This window comes from Ascaphus truei, chromosome 8 (genome assembly GCF_040206685.1).
Source record: "Ascaphus truei isolate aAscTru1 chromosome 8, aAscTru1.hap1, whole genome shotgun sequence".
Lineage (NCBI taxonomy): Eukaryota > Metazoa > Chordata > Amphibia > Anura > Ascaphidae > Ascaphus > Ascaphus truei.
The window spans coordinates 45,156,884-45,171,073 of record NC_134490.1 but is presented as its reverse complement, the minus strand read 5'-3'; the positions used below and the strand labels follow the sequence as shown (position 1 = coordinate 45,171,073).

At 42.9% G+C, this 14,190-nt stretch overlaps 1 protein-coding gene across 1 annotated transcript in view; it reads right to left on the bottom strand.

Annotated features, from left to right (window-relative positions):
• The window catches only part of LOC142502171 (rap1 GTPase-activating protein 1-like), a 35,456-nt gene extending 21,843 nt beyond the window's left edge, over window positions 1-13,613 (bottom strand). The window contains exons 1-7 of the mRNA XM_075613045.1: window positions 13,467-13,613; window positions 8,572-8,703; window positions 7,936-7,971; window positions 5,521-5,703; window positions 4,846-4,943; window positions 927-1,005; window positions 338-391 (exon numbers count right to left, since the gene is read on the bottom strand). Of these exons, the coding sequence (XP_075469160.1) occupies window positions 338-391; window positions 927-1,005; window positions 4,846-4,943; window positions 5,521-5,703; window positions 7,936-7,971; window positions 8,572-8,703; window positions 13,467-13,613 (729 nt within the window). The remainder of the gene's footprint in view (window positions 1-337; window positions 392-926; window positions 1,006-4,845; window positions 4,944-5,520; window positions 5,704-7,935; window positions 7,972-8,571; window positions 8,704-13,466) is intronic.
• Window positions 13,614-14,190: the final 577 nt, after the last annotated feature.

Here is a 14,190-nt window from a genome sequence, read left to right as displayed (position 1 = left end):
ATCACATACAACATTCCAATACACTAAACTACTAAACACAAAAAACGAATGCATAATAGTCCGACTCAATTAATACCATTGCCATGCATCCAATATATGAGATGAACATATACCATGCATCCTACATATATGAAGAACATATACCATGCATCCTTATAGAAGACAAACATATACCATGCATCCTATATATTAGACAAACATAAACCACGCATCCTATATATAAGAGGAACATATAGAATGCATTCTATATATAAGAGGAACATATACATGATTCTTATATACAAGAAGATCATCTAGAGTTCCTATTCTGTGCCTCCCACTCACACAGGATCCTCACCTTCAGGTACAGAACTGGAAGGAACCGCTCTACAGTAATCTCCTCACTCAGAATCTATGGGTGAGAAAAGAGAGAGTTCACAGAAGTACAGCTGAGTGAGAGTGCAGTGAGACAGAGACACAGGGTGTGAGAGTGTAGTGCGACATTGACACAGGGGTCTGAGAGTGCAGAGAGACAGGGATACTGGGGTGTGAGAGTGCTGAGAGATAAGATACCGGGGTGTGAGAGTGAAGAAAGACAGTGACACAGGGTGTGAGAGTGCAGAGAGACAGCAACACAGAGGGTTTAAAGTGGAGAGATACAGGGATACAGGGGATTGAAAGACAGAGACAAGGCGACTGGGAGTGCAGAGAGACTAGCACAGGGGACTGAGAGGGTAGAGAGATAAAGATAGCCACACTGAGACAGCAGTGCACATACACAAACTGACAGGTACTGAAGTGCAGAGACAGAAATAGGGAGAAGGCAGAGATAGAAACAGAAGAAGACAAAGAAATAGGTGGACTGAGAGTACAGTCCATTATTTATATATCCTTCCTTTATATCTTCAAGTGAGGTACAGCTCAGTTTCTGCTTCTTCCACTCATACCTGTGCCATCTGCACTGCGCTAGGGAAGTGGCCCAAACCCGATATAGTTATCACTTCATGTTTTGTGCCAGACCTGGTTCTGAAATATATAAGAAAGAGGTGTAATTACAAACTCCTCCTACATGTAGCCATGTAGCCCCCTGGCTACTGAATGTCCCTGCCCTAGTACTGTCAGTTCTAGTAAGTGCTGGTAGTGCCTGGGTTAAGTCTCTTGCACATGGACCTGCATGTGAGAAGTCTAGCCAGAAAGACACTTTATTGCCATCTGCAGGTGCAGGCTAGTGACAGTTGAGATCCCATGCCAGAAAGGGGTGGGGGTTACTATCCCAGTTCCTGGGAAGGGTGTTACATACAGTACAACAGAGCGAAAAGCGCCTTATAATATAAAGAGAGGGTTAATGGGACCTTACACGATAAGGTCTGGTAATAATTAAAGCTCAGGTGCAGTATGGCAACCAAGAGGTCAGCCTTTTCTTTAAAAGGTCTTTATAGTCTGTCCAACAAATACATGATTTCACGAGTATATAGAGGACTCTCATCTGTGATACATATGAATTAGTCACAATACCACGAATGCAAGGATACAGGCGCCATTTATCTGGTGATTATTCCTGGGAGAGAGTTGTGGAGTATTTTATACTCTGCTTAAATGAGAAATGCATTCATTCTGAAGCAGTTGGGATACCGTCTTGTCAGGTGTCTCTCAGGGGAGAGGGTGACATGTGGCAGATTGGCCGTGCTCACCTGGAATTGTCAGACATCTGTATCTTTCTCACAGAGGAAAAAGATTATTTGCAATACGAGTTTGTATCTGAAACTCAAGACTCAGATCTGCTTCGGGATGCACATTGTGTGAGGATCTCACAATTTTTCTTCTGTTTTACTCCTTTTTATTTTATAAACTATCTGATCCTTTACTGTATGTGATTTTGTAACCTTTTTCTGTAACGAGCACGGTACGCCTTTTGTCTTTGGGCTACAATTGAACCTAGTCCTTTTTGAAGAGATTATCCTCCTTTTCGGACACGTTTTGCTAAATTAGGTTTGTGTTTAGTTTGTATATTTTTCTGGTAGACATGGGTTGACTCGAGGACTCCTGGGCTGTAAATCCTAAAATGAATCCTGCTGGTGACAATTGGTGTAGTGTGACAGATTTGGGGGTATAGAGTAACCATTTTGGGGGTGGGACCTTTCAGTGTGAGATGGGCAGGCAAACTATTCGAGAAAAGGAAAAAACATAGGTATTAAACACATTTGTTGCTTCTGTATTTACCAGTAGAACAGCGAAGAGGCAAGAACCCTAGCTAAAGCACTCAATACCCTAGATGTAGAATGAAACTAATTAAAACTTTTAGCTTTAATGTTTAACTGATTAAAATAATGAGATTTAAAATCCAAACAGAGAAAGACACACATATATAATCCGAAAATTGGAGTGTATATGACACTCCGCATTATAAATTGATATGAACAGTTGAGAGAGATTAAATCAAATGTTCAAGGAAGGGAGCTGGTATGCAGATTTCCCTTAATGAGAGTTCTAGGGTGGAACAGAGATGAGATGGTGTTGACACCTCTCTAATATAAACACAAGTGTAGCTCAGAAATCAGAGCTTATAAATTAACTTGCTGGCAGTAGGTAATGTAGCTAACAGATACCCAGACCGGTGTGGCTTGTTGTGAATGCTTATGCACATATTCATGAATGTGCTAAACCGTCAGGTACTGTGCTACAACATAATAAAGGTAATACTCTATACCACTAAATAACAGTACAATCACTGAAGTAGGAGGTTAAATGAATGCTCATGTTGATACCAGATACCAAAAAATGGTGTGGCTAGCTGGGTATGCCTGTGCACATATTCATGAATGTGCTCAACCGTCTGGTACTGTATATAGTCAGGATCTCCTATTGTACAGCGGTATATGTGCCTTGTAAAGTACAATCATAAATGCCAATGTGGGTGTGTACAGCCAAATCTCCCCACTCTCAGCCCACCAAGTGAACTCACAAACTCTGACCCGATACAGGAGGGTATGTGCAGGCGCTGCGTCTGGCAGCTACTCGCTCTTCGAGATGTGAGGCTGCCACGTCAATGCTGACTGTGCGCGTGCACGTGAGGGGTGCCGACGTGCGCGTTTCGCGTGAGAAACGCTTTCTCAAGGCTGCAATCAGGGTATTGAGTGCTTTAGCTAGGGTTCTTGCCTCTTCGCTGTTCTACTGATTCACTACCCTCAGCACCTTACCCTCATACATACTAAGTTGAATTTAGCAGTAGCAGGGTTCACCTATTATTAGTTCTGTATTTACCAGGAAGAAATCAATTGAAAAATAGTGCCCAGGAAGAAGCCGAAACCTCTATATTAATGAACAATTTGTTAACTGGCACATTTCGTCCTTCTGAAAAAGCTTCCTTCTGCTCCAGAGTTGGCAGATATTTGCATCAGGGAGGTATTCCACCTGCATGGCTTACCAACACAGATTGTCTCCGACGGGGGCTCTTAATTCATCGCAAGATTCTGGAAGGCCTTTTGTTGTCGTTTGGAATTGACCTCCATTTTTCCTCCGCCTACCACCCACAGTCCAATGGCCAGACGGAGAGGACAAATCAAAAGTTGGAACAGTTCCTTTGGTGCTATGTTTCCAAGCTGCAGGACGATTGGGCAGACCTCCTGTCTCTGGCAGAATTCGCCATGAACTCCCTATTCCAAGAGTGCCTGAAGTGCTCTCCCTTCTTCACGGCATTAGGGTATAACCCGAATACCCTTCATTGCGACTTCTCAGCAGTAGGTGTCCCTGCAGCTACCAGGGTCAACGACCTACAGGATCTCCAGAAAGGCATAGAGGCGACTCTTCGCATAACGGCAGAGACACAAAAGAGACATGCCGGCATCGCATGTGAAAGAAGTCTAGCAGTAATAGTACTGTCCGTGTACTGTACAACAACCAGCAGCCAATATAACATATATATAATAAATAAATATATACAAACATAACAATACCAACCCAAACCCAACCATGCCAACCCAAACCTAACAACACTAACCCAAACCCAACCACGCCAACCCAATCCCACCCACACAATGGTTTAGACCTAAGGCTGAATCTATATTTATATTCTACATCTGCAGCATTGTGGGGGGAGGGGGAGGGGGGAGGAGGGGTCATGTGCAAATACTTGGCGCAAGCAAACTTTAAAAAAAAAAAAAGAAGAAAAAGTGTCCGGCTAGAAATTGAGCCATGAATAGTCACCCTTGTGAATAAACACCATATTCGCATCAAAGTTGAATTTCGGTTAAATTATTTGAGCATCTCTAGTAAAGACATAATTCACTATGATGTGTGCATCCATGTTTTGTGTTTTTGAAGATACACTCACTACCTGATTGTCCAAAGTATCACTGATACACATGGACAGCGCTTGTGCAAACTTCTTTTCACCAATATGTGCTTATCCATGTACACTGCTGATCACAGGTATGGCATGAGCAATACCTCCAGGCTCTGTCCCTTTAACTTATTGTCTATACTCTTTATTGGTTTGAAGGCATAAAAGATAGCTGAGAATCAATGTACTTTTTGTCTCTAGGAGTGAGACATAGCTCAGTACCATGGTACTTTCCATCACAATCGCTCAAATAAAAGTCCCCCTGGGAGTGGTTTCTGAAGGTAAGAGATCGCTCAGTTTCATGTGTGAGTGATTGCTCGGTTACGTAGTTCTACAAAAGTTCTCTCTCTCTAAAGAGTTTCTTCAGGAGATGTGAGTCTCTAAAGGGGTTAGACAGCACAATTCAGTGCCACTTTATTGCTGAGGTGTGAGATCACTGAATATTATTAGCTCAGACCCCTCAGCCTTTCTCCCACCTATATGTGGCTCTGTGAAGATGAGATAGCTCAGCCCCCTTGGCCTCTCACCTCAGAATCAGGCGTAGACTTTCTGTTTTCTGCTCCAGTTTCGCAGACAGGATGAGGGCTCCAAGCCTCGGGTCCTGGGCACAGAAGTTCTGATGCTCCTAGCACAGAGGTCAGCTGGAGGTCAGAAAGTATCCCACATGGACATGGGGTAAATAATACAGTCTGGGAGTCACACTGCCAATATGTTTCAGACAGTGCGGTGTAAATTAGGGTGAAGTGGTCAAACAAATGGACCAACACTTGCCTATTGACAGTGATTTGCGCAAGTGGTAGGGACAGACAGTGCTAAGCTGTACATGGGTCATAAGGTGCATATAACTTTGTATAAATGGCTCTTAGAGCTTATGGTGACCAACACAATGGTATGGTATTTTGCCTGGATTGAAGAATGATTCAAACTTTACAGAGCAATCACACCATACTGAGTGCAAACCCTAAATCAGCTATCCTTAAATGTGTTGCTGGCTCGGTACTACTTAACATAGTCTTGTATGCAAGATAAATCTGTATCATGAAAGGAAATGGTGTCTGCTTTTACCATAAAAATAAATAAAATAAATACAGATATCTCCATGAAATTGAGTTATACGTTGAGTTTTTAAGACAGTCTCTTAGGAAGACAGCTGTGTGCCCCTGCTGTTCTGGGATAGGTTCAGAGATTAGAGTTCATCGTACCTTACCCAGGAAGTGCTTCCTATAGAGCCGCGCTGTAGGATCAGACTGCAGAATCTGGACTCTGTCGTTAGGAGCTGGGAAATCGGAGACGGGGGAGGGGAGTGAGTGATTGGTCCCCTCAATCCAATAGCCCCCAAAAGGGGGCAGAATGAGGAGGGGGAAAGGGCGACCTCGTCTTAATACCTGAGAGAATAAAAAGGGGGAATATATACTGTATAACAGTATACAACAAGAAAAATAAAACAGAAAGTAAGAGAGTAGCAGAAGTGGAGGGAGAATAGAGTCATGGAAGCTTATTCCAGAGAAATAAAGGATAAAAAGATAATGACGGAGGGAGAGATAAAGAAAAAATAAAGATTGAGACGAGAGAAAGTAATGAAGGAATGATGGATAGATGGAAGAAATTCAGGAAGAAACTGAAAAAACAAACAAAAAATGGAAGAAACCAATGGTGACAGGGCAGAGAGAAGATGGAGAACGGAAGGAGATGGCAGGAAGAAAGTAGGAAACAGTCATCAAGGGACAGGAGCTGGTTACCACTCACTTCATCAATCTCAGGGTGTGTTGTGACTTCTCCCCTTTTCTGCAGTAACAAAGAAAGTGAAAATACAGTTAGCAAGCCAAGGGGTCTCCATGACATGAAGAAGTAGTATTTACAGGTCACAGGCCTTCAGGGACTCAAAATTATGGGAAGGGATGCACTGTCCGGCCGAGATTACAAGTAATTAAAAGAACTGGGATGACTATCAGAGCTTGAAAGTCATTGGAACGGTCAACACTGACTAACAGAGATCATAGGAGGTGCATCACTGACCTTCAGAGGAGAAGGAAAGACACAGCGCTGATCCTCCAAACGGCTGCACTGCAAAAACACACAACAGTGTACAGTATGTCATATCACAACACACAACTCTGTACATGGAAATGTGACAGGTAGAAAAGCATGTGCACAAACATGACCAATTACCATCAAACAGGCACAGGTACAGAAATCAAGAAACATAACACCTGACACAGGCAGATAATGAATAAGACAGAGGCTGAGACAGACAGACAGAGGCTGAGACAGACAGAGGCTGAGACAGACAGACAGACAGAGGCTGAGACAGACAGACAGACAGAGGCTGAGACAGTCAGAGGCTGAGACAGAGAGAGGCTGAAACAGACAGACAGAAGTTGAGACATACACATAAAGAAGGGAAAAACATATACACAATTATTTAAACACATACAGAAATCAAGACATTGAACAGGCAAAAACACACACAGCCCGGACACAAAACATCAGCTATAAAAACAGGAGTGTGAAGTCTGAAACACTGTATACACACACACACGCACACACAGGAGTGTAAAGACTGAAACACTGTATACACACACACATACACACAGGAGTGTGACGACTGAAGCACTGTATATACTGTGTGAGGAAGTGTGGTATAATTGTATTTGGAAGATATATTGGGCCTGCTTTGATAAAATTCTACCTGTCCTCACGAAGAGTTAAAAGCCCAGGGCAGGCTCTGCAGGTGAAGCCAGTTGCGGATCACCTGGGCCTAATTAACAGGGTTTAAAAAGGCCAGGCGAGGCCAATTCTCCCTCTCTCCCCATTCCAGCTAAGGTCGCGCTTATAGTCCCGGCGACGTTGACGCGACGTTGTGTCAAAACTAATGTATGGAATCAGCCGTGTGCACCTCTAGTAGGAGCGGCGCAACGGTATAACGGCTTGGTCGCGATCGCTGGAAGTCAATGAAAATTGATTTTTCAACGACCGCAGCATAACATCAGCGGCCAGGTGAGCGGTTCAGCCTATGAGGGCGAACCGCTCACGCCATATCTCCTCCATGTGCCCCGGTCGCCGTCTCTTGTCTCTAACACTATAAGCAAAAATCTCTGCTACAACGGCGACGGATGATGTCACGCCGTCGCCGTTGCGAGGACTATAAGCACAGCCTAGGAGTGCTGGACGTTACAAACAGACGCTTATGTTTGTGATACCTGCGTTTATACTGTTTGGTAAGTGGGGAAGTCACCCAAAGATAGCTAGAAAACTTCTGTCTAGTTAGTGCTCAGAAAGAGCAAGGGTTTATTTTGGATCTTTTGTTTATCTGCTGGAGTGTTAAAGCAAATAAAACACTTGAACCCGTGCTGGATCTGTCCTGTGTTTCGGTTTACCCAAAAAGACAGTAGGTTTTATGGACCCCAGACAAAAACCCTTCAGCTAAGAAGTCACAATACACACACCGGAGTGCAAAGACTGAAACACTGTATACACAAACACACACACACACACACACACACACACACACACACACACACACACACACACACACACACACACACACACACACACACACACACACACACACACACACACACACACACACACACACACACAAATATGCCTTATCTTACCTGCATTTTTTCAATCATTTCAAACAAGTCCACAGGCTGAGAAGAAAACAGAGAGACTGAGAGAGGCAGGGAGGAAACCAGTAGAGTGCGGAGATGTTACATAGTAATGTAATATTAAAGCATAATTAATCATATTTAAGCTTCCTAGAAAATGAAAGCTGATGACTGCAGCAAATCGAAGCACAATGAATAAAAGGTGACACACCGTTATCTAACAATTAATTATGAGTTATCAGCTTCCCATCATATTGAACTAGGGGGAAATGAGAGAGAAAGTGTGACTGTCACAGAGATGTAGCAAGAAAGAGAGACTGCCATTGAATAAGAGATTAAGACTAATGTGTTACATCTAAAGAAGGGACCATTGATCTCACAAACACATAAATACATCTAGTTCCAGTTCGGTCTAATGTTTCACTAAAGTACTTGCAAAGAAGAAGCTGGAAATAGAGCGAGAGAAACTGTCACAGGAAGAAAGGGATGCAAGCAGAGAGACAGAGGGAAGAGAGACAGAGGGAAGAGAGACAGAATGCTTGAGATATAGGGGCAGTAAGGGAGAGAGAGAAAGTGTAATATGGTTAAAGATATTAGGAGATGAGTTAGAGAGCACTGCCCTGTTATATGAGATTGTCTGACCTTGCTGCGGGATGTCGGAGGATGAGACATCTCCTGGCTGTGGGAGTTTATCACATCTGTAATACAGAGGTCTGTGTCTTCTGACTTCCTAAAGAAAACAAGAGATGTCCTCAGGAATGGAGAAGCAAAATCCTAGAGAACAAGTCAAACCAGCAAAAAGTGAGACAAAGTAAGGAAAAATGAGACGCAGAATGAGGCTGAGAGAGTGACACGATGAGGGATGGAGAGGTGAGAGAGAGACTGTGAGAGACAGCTTCTCACCTTGATCCAGTCCAAGGGAAAAATGTCTCCCCCCTGAGAGACACGTGGATTAATGTAACCCTACCTAGAGAAAGCCTGATAAAGTTACAGATAGACTATATCCGAAAGATAAAGGCCCAGAACAAGGAGACAGCTCCTGAGCAGATAGAAAAGCCAAGCACAAATGGGGTGAACCATAAAAGAGACATGTCAAGACTAAGCACTGCAAGAGACAACCCCAACCAGAGAGGCAGAAAAAGAGAGAGTTAGACAACTGTCAAATAAAGAGAGAAAAAAACAAAGGAAAAAGGACTATAAAAAGAAGACAGAGTGACACTTAATCACAGGGGAAAGGGCACTCAACTGAAATGAATAGCGTGAGACAGCAGCATAAGAGATCAATTCTACCAAAATTAGACATTTTACAATCTCACGTTTTCTGTAAAGAGACTTCTGATACCTACTTACCCTCCATATGCACCAAAAGTGAAGCTTCTTTTTCTGGAAAACATTCTGCTATCTCTCTATAGGATGCACCCTGGTCTGTCTCATGCACTCACCAGTGCTTTTACCAGAACGGAAATATATAGAGGAAAAGAGGGTTCTTGGAGACCTGAATGAGAGAGAGAGACCACCCGCTTAGTGAAGCCTGTGAGACTGTCAGTCTGTCTAATAAATGTCAAAGTCACCACTTGAAAGGAAGATGGAAATGTCATTGAGACAATCAGCCAATGTCCCCTCCTGAGACTGCCGGTACCCCAGCCAGAGAGAGACGAGAGGCGAGATTCTTTCTGTCATGGCCTCTATATCCCTGTCACTTACTTTATCTCCATAGCTCTCTCTTTGTCTCAGTCTTTTCTTTGCACTCTCACATCATATTACCACCTGCTGGCACTCCTGCAGAGACTGACATTAACTTCCAGAAACAGGAATAATTCCCCCAGCAAAACACACACACACACACACACACACACACACACACACACACACACACACACACACACACACACACACACACACACACACACACACACACACACACACACACACACACACACACACACACGCACGTATCCTTATAAAACAAATGGTGTTAATTCAACACAAGGGTCTCTCTTAAATAGGACAAAAGTTTGGAAATGCATAGTTTGGGTCTCCATCCTCTGGATTTATCATTAAATAACACACTACATCACAACCCTTTTCTGGAGTCTTTTGCTGATGTTATATTATGTGAAATAAGTCCATATTACAGGTTATCATTTGGGATAGATCATAGACAGATAATTCTGCATTTACACTATTGTATTGCACCTGTAGCATCCATGTGAAAACAATATCCAACAATGAACAGTTAGGAAGCTGCTATAAGAAAACAGGACTTTTCAAAAACATTTTATAACACTCCAAACCATTTTTCCCAATCTATTTTCTTTAGACATTTCCTCCCTAGGTGATTGCAGAATCAATTGTTCTTTGCCAAATTGCGCTTTCACCTATCTCAAGGTATATTATTCTCATTTTTTTTACACACATTCTAAAATTCAGTCTTGGGGGCCTATTCTAGTAGGTTTGTTAACTTTCCTGCAATCTCGAATGGTTTCTCATTTGTGTTATCACGGTATTCAGAAATAATCTGAAACTATTTCCACAAGTCTCAAACTGTGAAGTACGTAGGAAAATGCCAAAACCGCTCGGGGCAGCAGCGATGTGATCTCAGCCTCAAAGTTCTCCCCCGTGCGATGTAAGAGCTGCACAGAGAGAGCTGCATCTCCCTGCCCAGCTCTCACAGGCGATCGCAGTGTTTTTATTTACATTTGAATACTAATGTGCAGGAGAAGGGGATCTCCGGAGCAGAACCACATTGATTTCAGCCTCGGGGACCCCCTGCTTCCCGAGTTGCAGCCCCTGGTATGGGGTGCCGGTATCTCCTATGCGTTTAAATGTCCCAGTCACGTGACGCGGGAGATTTAAACATTGCAGGGGGATACCGACACCCCATACCGGGACCTGTAAATCAGGAAGCAGGGTGTCCCAGGGGCTGAAATCAATGTGGTTCACACCACAGGCTCCTGTACACTAGTATTAAAATGTAAATAAAAACAGCTTCATTACCTTAGCGGCTCGCCGCTAAGGCAATGAAGGGGTTAAACCTGAGTACCCAGTTTGTTGGGGGTACAGGGAGTGGATGAAGGAGGTAGTTGCACCAGGGTGGGTGGTTAGGTCTGTTAGAAAGGATGCAGGAAGAATTAACCCCTTCACTACCATAGCAGTGGTAACCGCTACGGTAATGAAGGGGTTAACCAACCCCGCTACCCACCCAAGAGGCATAACCACCCACCCTTGGGGCAACTACCCCTTCACCCAATCCCTCTGCCCTCAAGAAACATTAAAATACATCAACCCTTCTACCCACTTCCTCTACCCCCAACAACCCCCCCCCCCAACACATACAGTACATTAATGGACAAAATAACTATTATCTAGATCTTGATAATAGCTCATTTGCCCATTAAAAAAAAAATAATTAGCCAGTCAGCATAAAGTAAATAAAAGTTCTACTTACCCCTGCCAGGATGAAAGCCATCCTCATCACCATCCTCCACGACCATGTCATCCGTGGACAGCAACAGTACAATCAAAAAACAAACTAATGGCCACTAACCCCTTAATCACCTTAGCGGTTAGTAACCGCTTTAGTAATAGTATTGGTTTGATTTAATATTGTATTGTTGGTGCTTGGTTTGATTTAATTGTTGTGTATTGTTTTTGTTTTTAGGTTGCCCATTGACTGCCATAGTGGCAAATCATGCCTATATTATATGGGAATTGTATACTACTGTGCCAATAAATGGGTAGAGGGTGGGGGTAGTTGCCCTGGAGACGGTGGTAGGTGTCCCGAGTGGATAGCGGGGGAGGTGGGGTTAACCCTTTAATTACTATAGCAGTTACTAACCGCTAAGGGGATTAAGAGATTAGTGGCCATTAGTTTGTTTTTTGATTGTACTGTTGTTGTCCACGGAGGACATGGACGCAGATGATGGTGATGAAGACAGCCTTCATCCTGGCAGGGGTAAGTAACTTTTATTTATTTTCTGCTGGCTGAGTAACGTTTTATTTTTAATGGGCAAATGATCTATTATACAGATCTGGATAATAGTAATTTTGTCAATTATTGTACTGTATGTGTAGGGGGGGGTTGTGGAGGTAGAGGGGGTGCCCGTTCATTGCCATTGGGGTTATCTTTGCTAACATTAAGGGCATAGGTAACAACACTCGCAATCAATGGGTGGCTTGGCTAGTATTGTGTTTTAATGTTTATTGGGTAGCGGGGGTGAGTGAAGGTGGTATTTGGCCTGTGGTGGATGTTTATGCCTACCGGGTGGGTAGCTGGAGGGGTTAACCCAATTCATTACCATAGCGGTAGTAACCGCTAAGGTAATGAAGAGGTTAACTCCTCCCGCAACCCTCCCGCAAGGCCTAAACACTCACCATAAGCCTAATACCACCTTCCCCCACTGCCGCTACCCACAACAAACTGGGCACTAGTAGTTAACCCCTTCATTGCCTTATCAGTTAGCCACTAAGGTAATGAAGCTGCCTGTAAATTTATTTTTATTGCATTGGATAGAATCCGGGGGTCTCCAGTGCTGATATTAATGCATATCAGCTCCGGAGACTCCCGGCATCAATTCGATGCAGGAAAAATTGAAAAAAAATTCTAAGTCCTCCCGCAAATCCCATCTCGCCACCCTTGATGTGGCGAGATGAGATCTGTGATAAGATCTCTAGTTCAGAGCCCCATTGAGATTATCGGGGCTACTAGAATTGCGTGATTTTTATCAAAATGGTGATCTTTTTTCAGCTCCCACTCGGTGTGTTTGAGCAGGAGAGTTACCGCTCGGGGAGATGCACTTCCCGAACGAGTTTGGCAGGTTATCAGAGCTTTCTGAATAGCAAAATGGCCAATCGTTTGGGAAGTGCTCAAAATCCTCGATGAGTTAGTTATCGAAGCTACTAGAATAGGCCCCTAGGTCTTTCCCCAAAACTGCCCAATCTTTCTTACAGAAAACATAGGGTTAAACAGAGACAGCCACTTGACCTGTCGATGGGATCACTAACATAGTACATGAATACATACTGTACCTTTATTGCAAAGATGATGATAGGCACTACAGCTGTTACCAACTATTTTAATAGATAACATAATTCCTAATGCAGCTGTACAGAATAAATATCTGTATTATGTAAGCATGAACCATATTATTACATCTATATATAGATATTCTGTACCATGGGATTGTATCACATGCCAGTTTACTACGCTGCAGAAATGATGTAATACATGATGCAATACATAAGGAATATGTAGGCATGTTAAATCTCACTAATTTTCTATGAGTTTCACTGAATTGGAATGTTTGCTGATTCTTAACATACGCCTCACTGAGAACAATCTGCACTTTCCCAAATAATACCCATCGTTTGGGGCCCAATCGCTTTGATGCTGGTTCTTGAAGGGTAACAAGATGAAAGATGGAAGACAGGGCACACAGATTTGAAAATAATAAAAGTATTTATTAAGCTTACACAACGTATCGACCACAATGGTATAGACCATTGTGGTCGAAACGTTGTGTTAGCTTAATAAATACTTTTGTTATTTTCAAATCCGTGTGACCTGTCTTCCATCTTGCATCTTGCTGCCCTGGATTGGATGCAGCCTTTTGTTCATTGATGGGAGCACCGGTAACTGTATCAATTTTGCTTTTTACTTTATTTGGTGTGAAGCGCTTATCCATTCTCGGTTCTTGAAAGGAGATATCTCTGGCTATGTGGGGGGGGGGGGGGCATTATATAAGTTATATTTGAACTAGTGATGTGGAGATATAACAGAAATCCTCCCTTGGGGGAGTAATGAAGCGGTGCACAGCAAAAATCAAGATGGTAAACTGGATCACTACGTGAAAAAAAATATTTATTACTCAATAATCTTGAGACAACAGATAAAAAACAGCAGGGAAACTGTAACGTGTTTCACGCTAACTTGCGCTTTGGCAAAGAGTATTGGACATCTGATGGATGATCCAATATATAGCGCAATCACCAGAGCAGGAACTCTATTTCCTGTGTTCACCAACAAATGCTCCCCCAAGGAAGAGGGAAACAAAAGATGGTACAAGGGAGCACAAGAGCCTGGTGTCCCTGGTGGGGAGGCACTACTGCATATAAAAATACATGTGAAAACAAACATATAAAATCAAAATCAGTAAACAAATTCTGGACCCAAATGTAAACATATAGATAATAACAAATATGATAAAGGTAGTATTGGTATGAATTAAATATATAAACTATACCATCATATCAAAATGTTGA